General features: G+C 44.3%; 1 protein-coding gene across 1 annotated transcript in view; it reads left to right on the top strand.

Moving 5' to 3' along the window:
* hsf4 (heat shock transcription factor 4) overlaps positions 1–20,535 on the top strand; it is a 97,191-nt gene that overhangs the window by 6,974 nt on the left and 69,682 nt on the right. Inside the window, exon 2 of the mRNA XM_080187136.1 lies at positions 12,714–12,822. Coding sequence (XP_080043262.1) covers positions 12,714–12,822 — 109 coding nt within the window. The remainder of the gene's footprint in view (positions 1–12,713; positions 12,823–20,535) is intronic.

The following is a 20,535-nucleotide window of genomic DNA, read 5'->3' as shown; positions in this document are numbered from 1 at the left end:
GGTAGAGGGAAATGGGTGCTTTACTCTCCATCTAAGTAACTATACCTTAGAGTTTAAGATGCTAAAAATGGCCAAAGAGTGTTCAGGTGTCCAATTCCCAGCACTGACTGAACAAGCACAAATGGAAAACTACGTAGTGGGTATTAGTTATTTTGATTATGGGACAATAATTTGGCATGGTTAAAGTTAAAGTTTATTTATTAGTCTCAAGTAGGCTTGTATTAACACTGCAATGAAGTTACTGTGAAAATCCCTGAGGATTCCAGCACCTATTTGCTTACACTAAGGGAGAATTTGGCATGGCCAATCCACCTAAGCTGCACATCTTTGGATTGTGGCAGCAAACCGGAACACCCGGAGGAAACCTACACAACACAGGGAGAATGTGCAGACTCCATACAGACAGTGCCCCAAGCCGGGAATCAAACCCAAATCCCTGGCGCTGTGAAGCAGCAGTGCTAACCACTGTGCCAAGGTAAGGAATGGATTATAATTTAGGTTCCAAAGCAAAACAGAAAATTATGTCAACTAAACTGACTTTTATAAAAGCTAGGTCTTTATTGCAAGCTTGAAGGGCTGAATGGCCTACTCAATGGCTCCCAAGTCCTCTGTTTCCGCATCGACTCTTGACGTTATCTTTGGCATTTCCCTGTATTTAGTGTGAACAGTGAGTTGTAGCGTATGAGAAATATGACTGAGATTCAATGCATGACACCTGCAGTGGAATGAACCATCGAAAGTCAAATGCATTTAGAGGTACATTTTCAGATTTGGAAATGACTGAAATTTATCATAATAAGGGACTTATCAGATTTTGTTTCAGAATTTTATTCTCAATAAAGGAGCTGCAAACCATTGTTGAAAATCAGATATTTGATGTCCAAACACTGGTTTTGACCAGCCTGAAAATATTTTACTTCTGAAACATAAAGAAAATGTTTTTGTTGACTTGATTTATTCGTAAAAGTTCCAGGACCACAATAAAGAAGTGATTATCCAAGCAGGCAGGCTAGCCTAATCTGCATTCAGTAAAGGTCACAGTAACACATCTAATGGATTGCAGTCTGCTGCCAGCCAAGATTCCAGTGAAATGATTGACCCTTGCAGTGTCCAACTTTAGTTACGGGTTACTGGGGAAGAGTTTTGAGTGATGAGAGACTAATCCATTGAATGAAATATTGATTTAACATGGGCAAAGCTGACCAACATTGCAAGCAATTGTGGTGGGCACTTTTTTTTTACCCGCCTCAGTGAGTTTCATCTTGCTGACATTAATGCTTCAAACCATGTCACTAAAACTAATCTCCCACCCTCTCAAAAGTGAAGTTCTTTGCAACTGGGCAATTAACCATAATTTTAAATAAAAGTATTTGTAAGCAGGTTATTATGAAACCCCGTTCATGTTATGTGTGAGAATGTCCCAATCTAAAACTAGTTTCCCATGGTGTATTAGCCAAAAACATTGGCAGAAACAGTCAGATCTCTGAGGTCACTCGCATTAAACAACAAATAAAAAGTATTTATTAAAGTAGGGGAAAGGAAATAAAACACAACAAGGAATAATCTTAATTCAGCAAGTTAACAATAAGCAACTTAGTCCCTCAAAGACTGAAAACCTGAAAGTATCTGTTTTCCCCATAACCCTAAAGTCTGCTGAGAATCCCATTTCCCAAATAATAGTCATACAGCTATTGGTCAATTCTAGCCAGTCATTACCAAAGCGGACACCTTAAATGACCAGGATTGGGAATGGTCTCCGGCTCAATGAAAAGAATGATCTTTTGTGCAAGCGCGAGTAGTCGGTGCCAGTTAGGGATTTGTGGATGCCGGTTAGGGAGTGGTCGATGCTAGTTAGAGAATGGTGGATGATGGTTAGGGAGAAGTTGGCGCCGGTCAGGGGGCGGACGGCGCCGGTCAGGGGGCGGACGGCGCCGGTCAGGGGGCGGACGGCGCCGGTCAGGGGGCGGACGGCGCCGGTCAGGGGGCGGACGGCGCCGGTCAGGGGGCGGACGGCGCCGGTCAGGGGGCGGTCGGCGCCGGTCAGGGGGCGGACGGCGCCGGTCAGGGGGCGGACGGCGCCGGTCAGGGGGCGGTCGGTGCCGGTCAGGGGGCGGTCGGTGCCGGTCAGGGGGCGGTCGGTGCCGGTCAGGGGGCGGTCGGTGCCGGTCAGGGGGCGGTCGGTGCCGGTCAGGGGGCGGTCGGTGCCGGTCGGGGAATGAGTGATCTAGGTCAGGGAGTGGTCGATGCTGGTTAGGGAATGAGTGATGTTGATTAGGAGTGGTCACTGCTGGTTAGGGAGCAGTCAAAAGAACAAAGAATAAAAAGAACAAAGAACAAAAACATCCCGGGAAACAGGCCCTTCGGCCCAACGAGCCCGCGCCACCATTTTAACACTACCAGTCCCCCCTCCACCCATGACCCTTGTCTATTGTTTTATGGCCATCCAGATTGAAGGAAACTAATTTAGGGACAATTTATTCCTGCCAATCAGCCTAACAGCACATCTTTGGGGTGTGGGAGGAAACCGGAGAAAACCCACGCAAGCATAGGGAGAATGTGCAAACTCCCACAGACACCGGCCCAAATCCATATGTCTGCACAGCAATCAGTGATAGTCACTGAGCTGTCGTCTTTCCCAGTATCTGGTCCAGTTTAGGCACACACTAACGACATGAAGCACTAGGCCAATCCTGAACAACCAAGAGCAGCCCAAGTACGACCCATCGCGTGTATGCCCCCCGTTGGACACAAGACGGATCGATTTAAAACCTGTGAATGAAAAGGAAAAAAACCATTATTATTGTACCATATCCATTTACCTTACCAGGGACGCCCCAATGCTAATGACCCTTATTTAAAACAGTCTCCTATATCCACCCATCTCCAACCCACTCATGTGCCTGTCTAAGTTACTCTTAAATGACTCTAGCGTGCCTGCCTCCACCACCTTACTTGGCAGAGCATTCCATACCCCCACTACCCTCTGTGTGAAAAACCTCCCTCTAATATCTGTGTTGTACCGCTCCCCCCTCACCTTAAGCCCATGGCCCCTCGTACTGTGTGTCTCTATCATAGGAAATAGCTTACCTCTGTTTACTCTATCTATACCCTTCATAATCTTATATAGCTCTATTAGATCCCCCCTCAGTCGCCGTCTTTCAAGGGAAAAGAGCCCCAATTTGTTCAATCTTTCCTCATAACCCAGTCCTTCCATACCAGGCAACATCCTGGTAAACCTCCTCTGCACTCTCTCCAGAGTCACCACGTCCTTCCGGTAGTAAGGCGACCGGAACTGGACACAGTACTCTAAATGCGGCCTAACCAACGTTCTATACAACTGCAACATTAGACTCCAGCTCTTATATTCTATACTCCTTCCTATAAAGGCTAACATACCATTGGCTTTCTTCACCACACTGTCCACTTGTACTGCCACCTTCAAAGACTTGTGCACTTGCACCCCCAGGTCTCGCTGCGATTCTATACTCCTTATGGGCTTACCCTTTATCATATAACTCCCCCCTACATTATTCCGGCCAAAATGCATCACCTCACATTTATCTGGATTAAACTCCAATTGCCATGGATCTGCCCAATATATCAGCCTATCAATATCCCATTGTACTGCCAAACACTGCTCCTCACTGCCTGCCAATCCAGCCATCTTGCTGTCATCAGCAAATTTGCTGATCACACCACTTACTCCCTCTTCCAAGTCATTTATATACACTACAAAGAGAAGAGGTCCCAGTACTGAACCCTGCGGCACACCAGTAGTGACAGACCTCCAGCTAGAAAAGGACCCCTCCACTACTACTCTCTGTCTCCTCTTTGCAAGCCAGTTCTCTACCCATCTAGATACCTGGCCACGTATCCCATGAGCCTTAATCTTTTCTACCAACCTACCATGAGGGACTTTGTCAAACGCCTTACTGAAATGCATATAGATGACATCAACGGCTCGTCCTTCATCGACCATTTTTGTCACCTCCTCAAAAAATTCTACCAGATTTGTAAGGCAAGACTTCCCCTTTACAAAGCCATGCTGCGTATCCTTAATCAGATCGCAACGCTCTAACTGCGCATACATCCCATCCCTAAGAATCCTCTCCATCAACTTGCCTACCACTGACGTTAAACTCACCGGCCTATAGTTACCCAGGTTATCCCTCCTACCCTTTTTAAACAACGGTACCATGTTCGCTATCCTCCAGTCCTCTGGGACCTCACCTGTGACCAAAGAAGAGACAAAGATTTGTGTCAGAGGCCCAGCAATCTCATCTCTCACCTCCCTAAGCAGCCTAGGATAAATGCCATCGGGCCCCGGAGATTTATTAGTTTAAATGCTACCTAAAAGCCCTAACTCTTCTTCCCTCGTAATCGATAGATCCTTCAATTGGTCTACAGCTCCCTCGATGACCGTACCAGACATCAAGCCCCTCTCCTTCATGAATACCGACGCAAAGTATTCATTCAGGATCTCCCCCATTCCCTCAGACTCTAAGCACAATTCCCCTCGTCTGTCCCTGAGAGGACCGATTTTACCCCTAGCCACCCTTTTGCTCCTAACATAGGAGTAAAACGCCTTTGGATTTTCCTTAATCCTACCTGCCAATGCCCCCTTTTTGCCCTCCTAACCCCCCTTTTGGGATCCCTCCTACTCTCTGTATTCCTCCAACGCTCTCTCCGTTCCCAGCTGCTTAGACCTGACATACGCCTCTCATTTCTTCCTAACCAGGTCTTCTATATCTCTAGTAATCCACGGCTCTCTAATCCTACCTTTCCCATCCTTTCTCCTAACCGGCACATGCCTTTCCTGCACCCTTTGCAGTTTTCCCTTGAAAGACTCCCACATGCCTAACGTGGTCTTGCCTTCCAACAGCCTATCCCAGTCTGTATCCCTAAGCTCCTGCCTAATCCGGCTGTATCTAGCCTTCCCCCAACTTAGCACCCTTCCCTTAGGACAGCTCTCATCTTTTTCCATTCGTATCCTAAAGTAGACGGAGTTGTGGTCACTATTAGCCACATGTTCGCCTACCGCAATCTCAACCACCTGACCCAGCTCATTGCCCAGAACTAAATCTATTATGCCCCCTCTCTAGTCGGGCTATCTACATACTGTTGCAAGGATCCTTCCAATACACATCTTACGAATTCCTCCCCGTCCGACCCCCCCAGCTCTAGGCACCTTCCAATCCACCCCAGGGAGATTAAAATCTCCCACCACAACAACCCTGTTCTTCCTACACTTGTCCAAAATGTCCCTACATATACCCTCTTCCACTGCCCGCAGGCTGTCGGGCGGCCTATAGTACACTCCTAACTAGTAATGGCCCCCTTCCTATTCCTCAACTCCACCCACAGAGACTCAATTCCCAACCCCCTCATGTTATCCTCCCTCTGCACCGCTGTGATCTGCTCCCTAACTAAGAGCGCCACTCCCCCTCCTCTTTTCAACCCTCCCCTATCACACCTAAAACACTTATACCCTGGAATATTTAGCTGCCAGTCCTGCCCCTCCTTTAACCACCTCTCTGTCACTGCCACCACATCTAAGTTCCTCGCGAACATCAAGGCCCTAAGTTCATCCGTCTTACCCATCACACTCCTCACATTAAAACAGATGCACCAAAGACCCTCAGGCCCACTCGGATCCTCCTTCTCCTGGGAGATTTTCCTATCATCTAGACTTACCCTGACCCCCAACTCACTGCCACTCCCAGTGCCTGAGCTGTCTCTCTCCTCCCCACCCCCCCCTCCATATTAGTTTAAACCCTGCCGAAACACTCCAGTTGACATCCCAGCTAAAATATGCGTGCCCTTCCCATTTAAATGTTCCCCATCCCACTTGTACAAGTGCCCTTCCCTCACAGAGACTTCCCAATGGTCTACAAAACTAAAACCCTCTGTCCTGCACCAATCCCTCAGCCACGCATTCAGCTGCAGGATCTCAGTATTTTTATCCCTGCTATTACTGGGCACTGGCAGCAGCCCAGAGATCGCCACCCTGGAGGCCCTACACTTCAGCCTGGTTCCCAACTCCCTGAACTGCCTACGTATTTCCCCCTACTCTTCCTTCCTACGTCCTTCTCACCTACATGTATAATTACATCCGCCTGGGTCCCTTGGCCCTTTGAGATTTCCTCTACCCTCTCAGACACATCCTGTACCCCTGCTCCAGGGAGGCAGACTACCATCCTGGAGTCCCGCTTTTGCCCACAGAAACGCCTATCAATTCCTCTAACCCTCCCATCCCCCACCACTATCTCACATCCAGCCCCCTTCCTTCCCTCTGAGGCATTCCGGCCTTCCCCTCGTGCCCTTTCCACCTCAGTTGTCACCTTACCCCTGATATCTTGGGAGACTACCTCTGGGGTAGCCTTTGTACCATTACTCTTCTTTTTCCCCTTCCTAACTGTAACCCACCCATTCCCCTCCCCCCCAGGGTCTGGGATCTCCACGTGACCGTGGTTCCTATTCATTAGCGCCTCATTCTCCCTAACTAAAAATAAATCCTCCAGCCTCAACTCCAGTTGCCTAACCCGGGCCCTCAAATGCTGCAACTCCAGACATTTGGTGCAGATGTGGACTTTCCGGAGACGCTGTGTATCCAGGAACTCCCACATATTGCACCTAATGCAGCTGATGCATCTCCCCAAGGACCCTGCCATTTATTTGACCACCCGTAGACTTATGGACACAAATGGAAAAATTTGACCAGTATCTCACCTTGCCTAAACCTGCTCTCACCTAAGCCCTGTGAGCCAAAGCCCTTGCAGCACTCACTCAGCACCCGCCTCACTCTGCTCCCCGCTCCCGACGCTGCCCGCTGTCTATTGCGGCCTTCTTTTTGTACTCCCGCGCTCCCTTCCCGACTGCCCTTGCGCCTAGGTCCCGCTACGGAAAGCGCAAACTAGCAAAAACCCCGTGAACCGGCAATACAATTGAAAATTACAGTACAATCGCAATTCAGACTCACCAGCCACCAGTACACTGCTCCGGAGAACAATGATGCCGGTTAGGGAATGGCTAATGCCAGTTAGGGAATAGTCAGTGCCAGTTAGGGAGCGGTTGATGCTAGTTAGAGAGTGGTCAGTGGCGGTTAGAGAGCCGTTTATCAATAAATCTGAAAACAAAGACGGACTTGCATTTTTGCAGCACTTAAATAATTTCAGCACATCTCAAAGCTGTTTATAATGAAAGAAGGAATTTTGAACTGTTAAGAGGCCCCCCCCACCCTGGTAATAAAATCATCTGATTTTATTTTCATGATATTGGTTGAGGGTTAAATGTGGTTCGGGGTACTGGGAAGGCCCCCTCTCTCCTTTGGATAGGTCCATGGAATTGTTTAGTCCACATTAGAGGAGAGAAGAAACCTTAATTTAACATCTCAGCTTAAAGACGGCATCTCCGACAGTGCAGCACTCCCTCAGTACTGCACAAAAATATCAACCTCTAGTTTGTACTCATATCTCTGGAGTGGAACTTGGAACTGATTAGTGTCTGATTCGGGGTGAGATTACTACCACTGAACTAAGGTCTGGCTGAAAATTATACTTGTGGGATGCTGCAATGTGGCAAAATAATTTACACCAATCATGATCTCCACTGGAGTGAGTGGTCAGTGACATCCTTGGGATTGGGGAGTGTTCTCCAGCAGTATGACCCGGGCTATTTCCCTTAACTTGTTGACTAACCTCACATTTTACACATCCTACAGCACAGAAAGTATCCTTTGGCCCATCACATCTGCCATTGTCAGAAACAGCCCCCTATCTATTCTAATTCTATTTTCCAGCACTTGGCCCATAGCCTTGTATGCCTTGGCATTGCAAGTGCATTTCTAAATAGTTATTAAATGTTATGAGGGTCTCTGCCTCCATCATTCTGTCAGGTAGTAAATTCCCATCTGGGTGAAAGGTTTTTCCTCATTCCCCCTCTGAACTCCCTGCCCTTTACCTTAAATCTATACTCTCTGGTCATTGATCCCTCCACCAAGGGGAAATGTTTCTTCCTATCTATCAATGCCCCTCATAATTTTCTAGATCTCAATCATGTACCCTCAGTCTCCCTTGCTCCAAGGAAAGCCACCCCAGTCTATCCAATCTCACTTCATAACTAAAACTCTCCAGCCCAGGCAACTCCCTGATAAATCTCCTCTGCATCTTTTCCAGCGCTATCACATTCCTCCTATAATGTGGATTCCAGAACTGCACACAATAACGCTAGCTGCGGCCTAACCAAAGTTTTATACAGTTTCAGCATAACCTCCCTGCTCTTAAACTCTATGCCTCGGCTAATAAAGGCAAATATACCATACAACTTCTTAACTGCTTTATCCACTTATCCCAATACCTTAAGAGACCTTATACATGCATACCAATGTCCCTCTGATTCTCAGTACTTCCTGGGATCCTGCCATTAATCATGTTTCCCCATGTCTGTTTGTCCTGTCAAAGTGCATTGCTTCACATTTATCTGAATTGAATTCCATTTGCCACTGATCAGCCCATCTGACGAGCCTGTTTATATCGTCCTGTAATCTGAGGCTATCCTCCTTACTATTTACCACCTCACCGGTTTTCATATCACCCGCAAACTCACTAATTATCCCTCCCTAAATCATTTGTATAAACCTCAAACAGCAAGGTCCCCAACACTAAAGTCTGCAGGACCCCACTGGACACAGGCTTCCATTCAGAAAAACACCCTCAACCATCACCCTTTGCTTCCTGCCAACGCTGGATCCAATTTTCCAAAATTTCTCCGATCCCATGGGCTCTTACCTTCCCTATCAGTCTCACATGTGGGACCTCCAGTGAATATTCTAACCTCACTGAGTAAACAGCACTTCTGTATAGTTACATATTAAGTTACTCTTATGCAAGAACTCTATAGTTTTGTAGTGATGATACATCCCTTATCTCTCCAAGTTACACAGTAAGCAACCCTTACCCTGCTGAACAAATGGAATTTCTTTACATTTATACTGTACAATAAATCTTGCTTTGCTGAATGAAGGATTGCTCTGCCCAGTGTCTAAGAGAATCATTCTTAACTCAGCTCCCAGCTCCCCACCCCTCCTGTCCCAATTAGTGGCAGATTTTCAGCTACTTCAGTCCTGATCTCTGAAACTTCCTGCTTGAACCTTTCCACCTTTTCAAAACCTCAAAACCTATTTCCAACCAACCATTCACTCATGCCTCCTAATCTCTCCCTTCCTTGCTTAGCATCTGTTTCCTTTTTCCTATTTGTCAAGTCGCCTCAGTCGTGTCTTTACACTAATGACACCCAGGGTGGGATTCTTTGATCTCGTCCATACCACCCCATTGCAAACGAGAGCGGAGAGTTTGGAGTTCCAGCAAAAACTCCATTGACTGCAGCAGCACCAAGGAATCCCAGCCACGAAGGAGGAGGAAAGTTTACAGCACTAATAAATGACAGCTTTAGTTTTAAAAAGTGGGATTTGGGTGTAACACAATATTTATTTCCTATTACTTTGTCATTCTGAACACATGAAGCGTCAATCACTTTGTAGAAATGTGAAGTTTGCACTTTAGTAGGATTCATATTATTTTTGAAAGATGAAGAGACTGGGGAACTGTTGATATTTAGGTGGGCTTGGGCGTCCTTGTACGTGAATCGCAACATTATTTTACAGCTATAGCAAACAATTAGGAAAGTAAATCATAGAATCCCTACAGTGCAGACAGGAGCTATCTGGCCCAAGGGTTTGCATCAACTCTCTGACAGTGTATCTTACCCAGGCTCTCTCCCCTGCCTATCCCTGAAACCCCAACATTTATTGTAGTTAACCCATTTAATCTATGCATCTTTGGACAGTAAGTGGTATTATAGCATGGCCAATCCACCTAACTTATACATCTTTGGGAGGAAACGGGAGCACCCAGAGGAACCCCACGTAGACACAGGGGGAACATGTAAACCCCATACAGACAGTCATCTGAGGCCAGAAACGAAATCAGGTCCCTGCCGCTGTGAAGCAGCAGTGATAACCATTACTAACAATTACTAACTAAGCATATGTTATATTTTGTTATAAAGGGATTGGAGTATAGGATTAAAGAAGTCTTACTGCAATTGCATAGCAGCTTTGTGAACGACACTTGGGATACCGAATATAGTTGTGATCTCCTTATCTAAACAAAGATATATTTGCCTTTGTGGGGAGTGACCTCTGAGCTGTGATTGACTAGTGTTTAGGGGAATAAAAAAGCTTGACATGGTGTATCCTGGGAGGATGTTTCTGCTGGCTGGATTGCTGTCAGAAGCCTCAGGGCAAGGCGTCAGTCATTGAACACTGAAGAGAAATTTCTACACTCAATATCTTTGGAATTCCTCACCCCAGAAAGCTATGGATTATCAATCATTGAGTGTGTTCAGGACAAAGATTGATAAACTTTTGGACAGTAAGGGAATCAAGGGAAAGGAAGATAGAATGGGAGGCCAGAATATTTGGTAGATCAGCCATGATCTTATTAAAATAAAAACAGAAAATGCTGGATAAGCTCAGCAGCCTGGCAGCTTCTGTGTTGAGGGAAATAGGATTAATGTTTCAAGTCCATATGACCCTCTACAGAACTGTTTCTCTCTCTGCAGACGCTGCCAGACCTGCCGAGTTTATCCAGCATGTTCTGTTTTTATTTCAGATTTCCAGCATCCACACACACATATTTTGCCTAGATATGATTTTATTGAATGATGGAGCAGGTTCAAAAGGCGGAGTGGCTTAGTCCTGTCCCTAATTCTTTTCTTATCTACGTGAGCGTGGAGTTTTGTGTAGGCTGGGCGAGGTGAGGGAACACTGAATGATACTAGTGAACTATTTGTATTTTGACAACAATCCAGCAGCTTTAATGATTATATTCTGTTCTGATGCCCACCCATCCATTGCTACATTTACTGAATTCACAGTGAAGACAAGATGCGGTGCTAATGGAGTTGTGTTGTTTTGTGAGAAACCCACTCTCTATGTTCTCTGCTTCTCTCCAGAAGGCAGTGACTTTGTGCTGGGGTGTGGCTTTGCAGTATTTTATTCATCTTCATGTTTTGAGTGTTGGCAGTCTATTTTACTGTCAGGTCAACATCACAAATCGACTTTGGCCACAGGATCTAGATTCATGTTTTATGTTTGTGGGGTGCCTGGATAGTGGTCAGGACTGAGAACCCTGTCTTTGACTTTCCACTCCCCTTCCTGAGCCTGTAGATACTGAGGCAAAGATTGTTGGCCTGGCCACTCCTTTCGCTAACAGCATAGATCAGGGATCAAATCTGGAAACCTCAGCCTCAGTATTAAATTGTACGTTTATCCACTTAAGCATTCACTGAGCATTATTAAGGGATGTTTTATACGCGCAGATTGTTTCATTATTTGTCAAGAATCATGGCCAGAATTCTTTGGCTGTTCATGCTGGCAGGATTCTCCAGTCCTGCTGGCAGCCCATCCCTGTCTGTGGGTTTCCCGCCGGTGTGGGGTGACGTCAATGAGAATTCCTATTAAAACTGTGGGACCAGAGAATCCCGCCACCAGCAAACAACACGCCACCTACAACCAGCGGGAAACATGCGACTAGGAGGCCAGAGAATCTCGCTCAATATCTACATTTATTGACCATATGCTATTTATTATGGTTTACTCTCATCTCCAAAATGTTAATGTTCTGTAATACATAATTTATATTGTCTGTTAGTTTTATATGTAAACATATATAATATAGATTGAGCAGCACTTGTTTACAGAAAAACTTCACAAACAATAAAGAATAGCTTCTCTTTGGTGGCAGGTTGTATTTAGTTACAGCAACTAGAGTTTGCAAACTTTCCCAAATGTCCTCATTTATAGAATGTATACTGACTATGTGATATACAGCATTACATAATATACAATATTGAATGGGGCAGAAACTGTGGTAAATATTCTAACTTGATGGTTAGGAATAGGCAATCATGCAGTCTGTAGACTACTATAGATAAAAACTGTCTAATGATGTTTCCTGGCCAGTGGAATACCTCTGTTGCTCCAACAGTAAGTAAGATAATGTACTACATAAGGACATGTGTAAGGACAGATGTATTATACTGGGGGACGCTCAATGTGTTATTCTACTACCAAGAAATGATGCAAAGGAAATGCCACAGGTCTCTTGAAAGCCGCATTGTCAATTCAGTGCAAATAGGCACACCCTCAGCTAACATCATGGTAAATCATGCATCTTATTCAGAGCTGGTGATGCTCACCAAAGATCTGATGAATCCTTTTCAATTCCTTCTATCTTGCATTTATGTTGGGCATCCTGGATTGGACTTCATGGTAAGTCAGCATTTTGATTATACAAGGGGCAATGTTATGAGCCTTCCTGCCATTGGGATCCCTCGTGCTTACAGAGCAGTTCAAATGCACACTGACTGTTGGTTAGAAAATCGTGGACAGGAAACACATAAAGTCCCAGTATTCACTGCCAGTGCCCAACTCATCAAATGATCCCTCAGCCATTTGCTTTATGCCAATGTTTTGCTTCTGTGGAGCTGAGAATGTGCCTTAATATAAACTGATCTTCACACACCCTCAATTGGAGGAGAGCAGTAATGATTGGGATTTATGCGTTGATATGAATATTGATTCTCATCATTGCCCTGTGATTCAATGATGTGACAAGTGTGCTTTCTCTCTTTTTTTGAACTTTTATTTCTAGAATGGGACCAGTTTCCATGTCTTTGATCAGGGCAGGTTTGCTAAGGAGGTGCTGCCCAAATACTTCAAACACAACAACATGGCCAGCTTCGTGAGGCAGCTAAACATGTGTAAGTGATACAGCCACCCGACTGAGGGTCATAGAAAGCTGCTCTGGATACACTAACATATCCTTCCAAATGTGCAGTGCCCAGAACTGAATGCAATTCTCCAGCTACCGTCAGACCAAAGCTGTATGTGACTAGAGCATAACATCCATCTTTTCATATTCCCGCCCCTTGAAATAAAGACCGACATTTCATTAGTATTTTAAATGACTTTGTGTACCTGTTAACTAGCTTATGGTGATTTCTAAACTAGAAACACAAAATCTTTCTGCTCCTCCACAATCCCTACTCATGCACCCTTTAGAAAATATACCCATCTTGCATGGGTCTAACGTTGTTGATTTCAAACTTCCCCACATTGAAATACATCTGCCACAATTTTGCCCATTCATTTAATCTAACATTACCCCTTTCCAACTTTCTGATCCCTACTACAATCTTTAACATGCCTATGAACTTAAGTGCTTTACATTGGAGTAATTACCAATCAAATGATGGGAAATTGTCCACACGCAGTCCCCACTCATAGACTTGTTAACTTTTGATTAACCTCTGTTGTCTCGAATTACAAGCACAATGCTCGGCGTGCAAATTCTTTCAACGGATTAGTGTTTGTAAGTGATGTTTGTAGATGGCTTAGAAAAACAAACATTTAAAAAGAGCCTGGCTCCAAAACCACTTTGTGGGTTGCTGAAATACAGCTGCTACCAACAATCGGATAAGGCAGACACCAGTTTACTTACAGCCGTAATTAACGGCATACAGCAGGAAGGAGGATGAAGATATCCCAGGATACAGGAGTGAGCTTCAAGCTGGGTGTCCAGGATTGGGAGTAGGAGAGGAGAACGGGAGCTCCCAGAAGCAGCAAAGCTGCTGACATTGCTACTTCGGCTTTCACAATTATTTTCTGAATGAAAAAAGAAGTGTCACGGCAGCAAGAGAAGCAGCAGAGTACTTTCATATTAGGGAGAGAAGGTGCTGTAGTGGTAGTGCCAGTAGTAATCCGAAGGTCCACCTGAATGCTCTGGGTATGTGAGTTCGAATCCCACCATGGCAGCTAGTGGAATTTAAATTCAATAGACAAATCTGGAATTAAAAGCTAGTCTCAGTAATGGTGGCGGTGAAATCATCACCAGTTGTCGTAAAAACCCATCTGGTTCAGTAATGTTCTTTAGGTAAGGAAATCTGTCCTGTGATAACGTAGAGGTTGACTCTTGATTACCCTCTGAAAAAGCTTAGCAACCCACTCAGTTTAAGGGCAATTAGGGGTGGGCAACAAATGCTGCTCCAGCTAGTGATGCCCACATCCATGAAAGAAGAGGGAGACAGATAAAGAGAAGCTTAGGGTGAGACATTGAAACACATAGAGAGGTAACATTACACAGGGAGTCAGAAAAATCCAACTACAATGGTATTGTTGACTAATGCCACCTTTGCTATGATCCAAAATGTCTTCTTTCTAAATTATGATAGCTGAACTGTGCATTTCTATCTGCAATTGATTATCATTGCAGTTAGTATCCTAAACACTCACCTATAGATAGGCTGGGACCAGCTTTCTTTTTCCACAGTCAACCTTCTGGTCCTTGCATTAGAATTTCTGCTGGAACTGCAGTGGGAGATTGGAAAAGCTGCCTTTGGAAACTCCAGATGGAAATCTCCGAACAATCACAAGAAAGAAGGTGAAAGTCTGACCAGGTTTGCAGAAGGCACTGCAACTCCTTATAAACGAGCCACCAGAAAGTAAGGATACTTCCTGCCTTTCCATAGGAAAAGAACTTGTGTTGGGAAATGCAAAATGATCAAATTTACTCATTATTTTTCTGATGAGATAATTAAATAATTTAACTGTTGGTCAAGAGAATGGAGAAACTTTGCAACGGAAATTGTGACTTGAGAAGCCAGTTGGAGACCATTTGGACAGTCAGATGAATGAAGAACTGATGAGATTTCCTGCACCCCTAACTATCCCTCATTTTCCTCCCACCGTGTTGACTTTGAGCAATAACAGTGGAAGGAATCATCATCGTAAGGACTGTTTGAAGATTCTGATGGACAAAGTCCATTATCCTTAATTAAACTGAACAAGTATGAGTTCAGTCACCTTATTTTCTTAATGGCAAGCCAAGCTGGAAAGGAAATAGGAGTTGATGTTTCTGTGCTGGTTCCCTGACCTTGTGCTTTCTTTGATCGTAGAATCACTAAAGTACAGGAAGAGTCCATTTGACCCATTGAGCCTGCACTGACAACGATCCCTCCCAGGCCCCATCCCCATAACCCCACATACTTAACCTGCTAAACCGTCTGACACTAAGGTGCAGTTTGTCATGGCCAATCAACATAACCTGTACACCTTTGCACTGTGAGAGGAAACTGAAGTACCCAGAGGAAACCCACACAGACATGGGGAGAATGTGCAAACTCCACACAGACAGTCCCCAGGGCTGGAACCGAACCCAGGTCCCTGGTACTGTGAGGCAGCAGTGCTAACCACTGCTAACCATCTGTCTTAATAGCTGCTTAAGTGGTTCGGTGTTGAATGTTGTTTGATAATGATCCTGTGATGGACCTTCATTATATTAAAGGCACTTTATAAGTACAACTTGTTCTTGTTCCTTCAATCCACTATCCAGCCTATTTGATAATTGCCCCAGAGCCCTCCCTATCTGCTGCCGCAGCTTCACTGGATGTCAGATGCAAATCCCAGTCGTGAATTTAATTGAGATTTTGGCTGTAATTCTGGCAAATTGGCGGCAGAGCGCAGCTGGGAGGAACATCCCCGCTGAGGTCTCAAGATTGTGAGATAAAGATCCATATTTATAACAATTTGAATGATGTATAACAAAGTCACCAGTGCCTTGAGATGTGCTGTACAAAATAATTATTTGATTTTTAAGATGTATTATTTAATCTTGGAAATAGTCAAAACAATGTTGATTATACTGAAGGTACTTCCAGTGGCAATAGCGTAGCATCTGATTTGTAATAAGTGATCATTTTTTTCTCTATCTTCAAAAATTGCCGATTTACAAGCCAACCTAAGGCAGTATTTGTTCATAGCAAGGGCCGGCCTTGGAATATGGCAGAGATTAAGAGGAGCCCTGTTGTAATATTTGAATGATTATTTCAAATTGGAAAGGTGAACTTTCCTGAAGAATTGACTGTTACAATAGGCTGGCTGAACTGTTAGCCACATTCCATCGAAGAGTGCAGATATTTGGGTTCACAGAATTGTTACAGCCCATCGTGCCTGCCTCTGAATGAGAAATGCACCCAGTGATGTGAGGAATTGCTGCAGGAATCTACATCACCTTTACCTGAAAGTAATCAACATGATAGACGGCACTGCCTTACTTACCTGCTTCTTTCATCTTCTTCAGTTGTTTCACAAGGTTTGCAAGTTGTGCCCTCCTTTCATGGAGCTTGCCTCTTGCACCTGACAATTTAGATTTCTTGAATCCACGTCAAACTTTGCCTCAGTTCCTCCTTCACGTGCTCCACTTTACTCATCCACTTTCATATTCTTACATCTATGTTTTTTCAGTTCTAGCTTGCCGACAAGATTTCAGTTCCTTTTCCAGTCTTATGGGCCAGCCTTCAGCATTGATTTCTTTCTGGGTAGCCAGGAGAACTGATTTCTGACAGTCTTTAGTTGCTTTGCCAACCCAAGCAGCAATCATCCCTTCTCTCTGACCCTTTCTTCTGCTTGAACACACTGCCCTTGACACTGAATGTGATGGATTACTGACTCGGCACTCAGCAGTGACTTTACATTGCATCGTGCATCCCACAGAAAGCAATGTGAGACTGAGGGTCAAGAATTATTGGAGGCTTTTGAAGAGAGATGGGTTGGTGAGTGATACTGTTAGAAAGATTCTTGCAGAAAGTTGGCAGAATTACCAACACAAGTTACTTCTCCATTTTGGACAGGATATTCATTATTTCTTCAAAAGGACCTGCTCATATTCATTGTTTGGCCCCAGAAGCCATCGATTATTTACTCAAAACAGATTGGGTACAACAACCCAATAACCCTGGTACTGAGTGAACAATCCAATGATTGTGAGTTCAAAATGCAAGGTGGGAATTTGTGGAATTTGAATTGTATAGAATTCCTACAGTGCAGAAAGAGGCCATTCAGCCCATCAAGTCTTCATTGACCACAATCCCACCCAGGCCTTATTCACGTAACCCCACATATTTACCCCGCTAATCCCTCTGACACTAGGGTCAATTTAGCATGGCTACTCCACCTAACCCACATCTTCGGACTGTGGGAAGAAACCCATGCAGACACGGGGAGAATGTGCAAACCCCACACAGACAATGACCCAAGGCTGGAATTGAACCCGGTTGCTTGGTGCTGTGAGGTAGGAGTACTAGTGTTGGTGTGAACTGGACTACTTTTTTTCATTCATTCATGGGACATGAGAGTTGCTGATTGGCTAGCATTTAATGCCCATTCCTAGTTGCCCGAGGGCAGTTGAGAGTCAATCATATTGCTGTGGCTCTGGAGTCACATGTAGGCCAGACCAGGTAAGGATAGCAGATTTCCTTCCTTAAAGAACATTAATGAACCAGATGGGTTTTTCTGACAATCGTCAATGGTTTTGTGGTCATCAGTAGATTCTTAAAACTTCATTGCAGTGTTAATGTAAGCCTATTTTCAACTAATAAATAAACCACGTCTTTTCAATTCTAGATTTTTTTATTAAATTAAAATTCCACCATTTGCTGTGGCGGGATTCAAACCAGAGCCCCCAAGAGCATGTGCTGAGTTTCTGGATTAATAGTCTAGCAATAATACCATTAGGCCATCACCTCCCTACATCAGTTGTGGGTGAGCACCAAACGAACAAAAGAACAGTTGTTCTATTAATGTTCTTCAAGCAAAGACGAACCACCTCTGGTTTTGTGAACATATGATCCCAGTGAACATATGATCCCAGTGAACATATGATCCCAGTGCCACGCCATGTGGTTGACTCTTAATTATGGCAGTTATTCTATCTGCTCAACAATGTCAGGAATTCTGTCTATATTCACCTGGGGATAAGACCACTCCCAAATAATAACCAGTTTATCATATTAAGGGATCATCAGTTGCGAGGTTTAATGGGCATTCCATTGCCATCAGCAATGGTGTGAAACCTGTCTGACAACTATTGTTCAGGAGAAGCACTGGTTTCAATTCTTGCGTGAATCCTTTATTCTTTGTTATCAACAACACCAAAATAGTTTCAAGAATGATTTGTTCATCATGCCATTTTTCCTTTGATTAGAATTAAAATGCAAACAATTTTAATTTCTATCTGGGATTGAACAAATCCACGGGGAATAGGGAGGCAGCATTTTAACTGTCATATATCGATATTTCACATCCTTTGTTTCTGCACTGCAACGAATAAGACGCATATAAATTTTCAAATATTTGCTTATTGTTTGAAGCATATTCATTTATGACTAAAATATTTGTTTGACACATTGACAACCTTCTCCCAAAAAACAGAATTTGGTTATTTTTACAATGGATCTGTTTCATTCCACATTCAGGTCAACTCTGTCACCTTGGGTTAAAATATAGTAGTCATGACAAAATAAATCCTCATTTGGTGCTTTGGTGATATTTTGTGCTAGTTTAGGTCAAGCATTTCTGAGAGTGAGTAAGATTCTTTGAAACTGTTAGAGTCAAAGTTGATGATTAAAAAAGCATTTTCCTCCATCTCATTAACAACGCCTTCCTCCATCTCGTTAACATCGCCTTCCTCCATCTCGTTAACATCGCCTTCCTCCATCTCGTTAACATCGCCTTCCTCCATCTCGTTAACATCGCCTTCCTCCATCTCGTTAACATCGCCTTCCTCCATCTCGTTAACATCGCCTTCCTCCATCTCATTAACATCACCTTCCTCCATCTCATTAACATCGCCTTCCTCCATCTCATTAACACACCTTCCTCCATCTCATTAACATCACCTTCCTCCATCTCATTAACATCGCCTTCCTCCATCTCATTAACATCGCCTTCCTCCATCTCATTAACTCACCTTCCTCCATCTCATTAACATCGCCTTCCTCCATCTCATTAACTCACCTTCCTCCATCTCATTAACATCACCTTCCTCCATCTCGTTAACATCACCTTCCTCCATCTCGTTAACATCGCCTTCCTCCATCTCGTTAACATCGCCTTCCTCCATCTCGTTAACATCGCCTTCCTCCATCTCGTTAACATCGCCTTCCTCCATCTCGTTAACATCGCCTTCCTCCATCTCGTTAACATCGCCTTCCTCCATCTCACTAACATCGCCTTCCTCCATCTCGTTAACATCGCCTTCCTCCATCTCATTAACATCGCCTTCCTCCATCTCATTAACATCGCCTTCCTCCATCTCACTAACATCGCCTTCCTCCATCTCATTAACATCGCCTTCCTCCATCTCATTAACATCGCCTTCCTCCATCTCATTAACTCACCTTCCTCCATCTCACTAACATCGCCTTCCTCCATCTCACTAACATCGCCTTTCTCCATCTCATTAACTCACCTTCCTCCATCTCATTAACTCACCTTCCTCCATCTCATTAACATCGCCTTCCTCCATCTCACTAACATCGCCTTCCTCCATCTCATTAACTCACCTTCCTCCATCTCATTAACATCGCCTTCCTCCATCTCATTAACTCACCTTCCTCCATCTCATTAACATCGCCTTCCTCCATCTCATTAACTCACCTTCCTCCATCTCATTAACATCATCTTCCTCCATCTCATTAACTCACCTTCCTCCATCTCATTAACATCGCCTTCCTCCATCTCATTAACTCACCTTCCTCCATCTCATTAACATCGCCTTCCTCCATCTCGTTAACATTGCCTTCCTCCATCTCATTAACATCATCTTCCTCCATCTCATTAACATCGCCTTCCTCCATCTCACTAACATCGCCTTTCTCCATCTCATTAACATCGCCTTCCTCCATCTCATTAACATCGCCTTCCTCCATCTCATTAACATCGCCTTCCTCCATCTCATTAACATCACCTTCCTCCATCTCATTAACATCATCTTCCTCCATCTCATTAACATCGCCTTCCTCCATCTCACTAACATCGCCTTTCTCCATCTCATTAACATCGCCTTCCTCCATCTCATTAACATCGCCTTTCTCCATCTCATTAACATCGCCTTCCTCCATCTCATTAACATCATCTTCCTCCATCTCATTAACATCGCCTTCCTCCATCTCATTAACATCATCTTCCTCCATCTCATTAACATCGCCTTCCTCCATCTCATTAACATCATCTTCCTCCATCTCATTAACATCGCCTTTCTCCATCTCATTAACATCATCTTCCTCCTTCTTGTTAACATCACCTTCCTCAATCTCGTTAACATCATCTTCCTCAGTCTCGTTAACATCACCTCCCTCCTTCTTGTTAAAATCATCTTCCTCCTCCTTGTTAACATCACCTTCCTCCTCCTTGTTAACATCACCTCCCTCCTCCTTGTTAACATCACCTCCCTCCTTCTTGTTAACATCACCTTCCTCCACCACTTTCTCGTTTATCTGTAGCTGAAATTCTTCTTTTTCAGCTGTGAAGTTCTGCTGGTCAGCCTCCCATTCTCAGAGTTCTGCAAGCTTCATCTCACCCTAATCTCTCTTGTCCCCTATCCTATTCTGTATCAAATGTTGCTCACATATCACAGA

The sequence above is a fragment of the Carcharhinus amblyrhynchos genome, chromosome 4 (assembly GCF_965287045.1).
Source record: "Carcharhinus amblyrhynchos chromosome 4, sCarAmb.v2.hapA, whole genome shotgun sequence".
In the NCBI taxonomy this organism is placed as follows: Eukaryota; Metazoa; Chordata; class Chondrichthyes; order Carcharhiniformes; family Carcharhinidae; genus Carcharhinus; species Carcharhinus amblyrhynchos.
The sequence above is the reverse complement of the archived record's forward strand: the minus strand, read 5'-3'. Positions and strand labels throughout refer to the sequence as shown.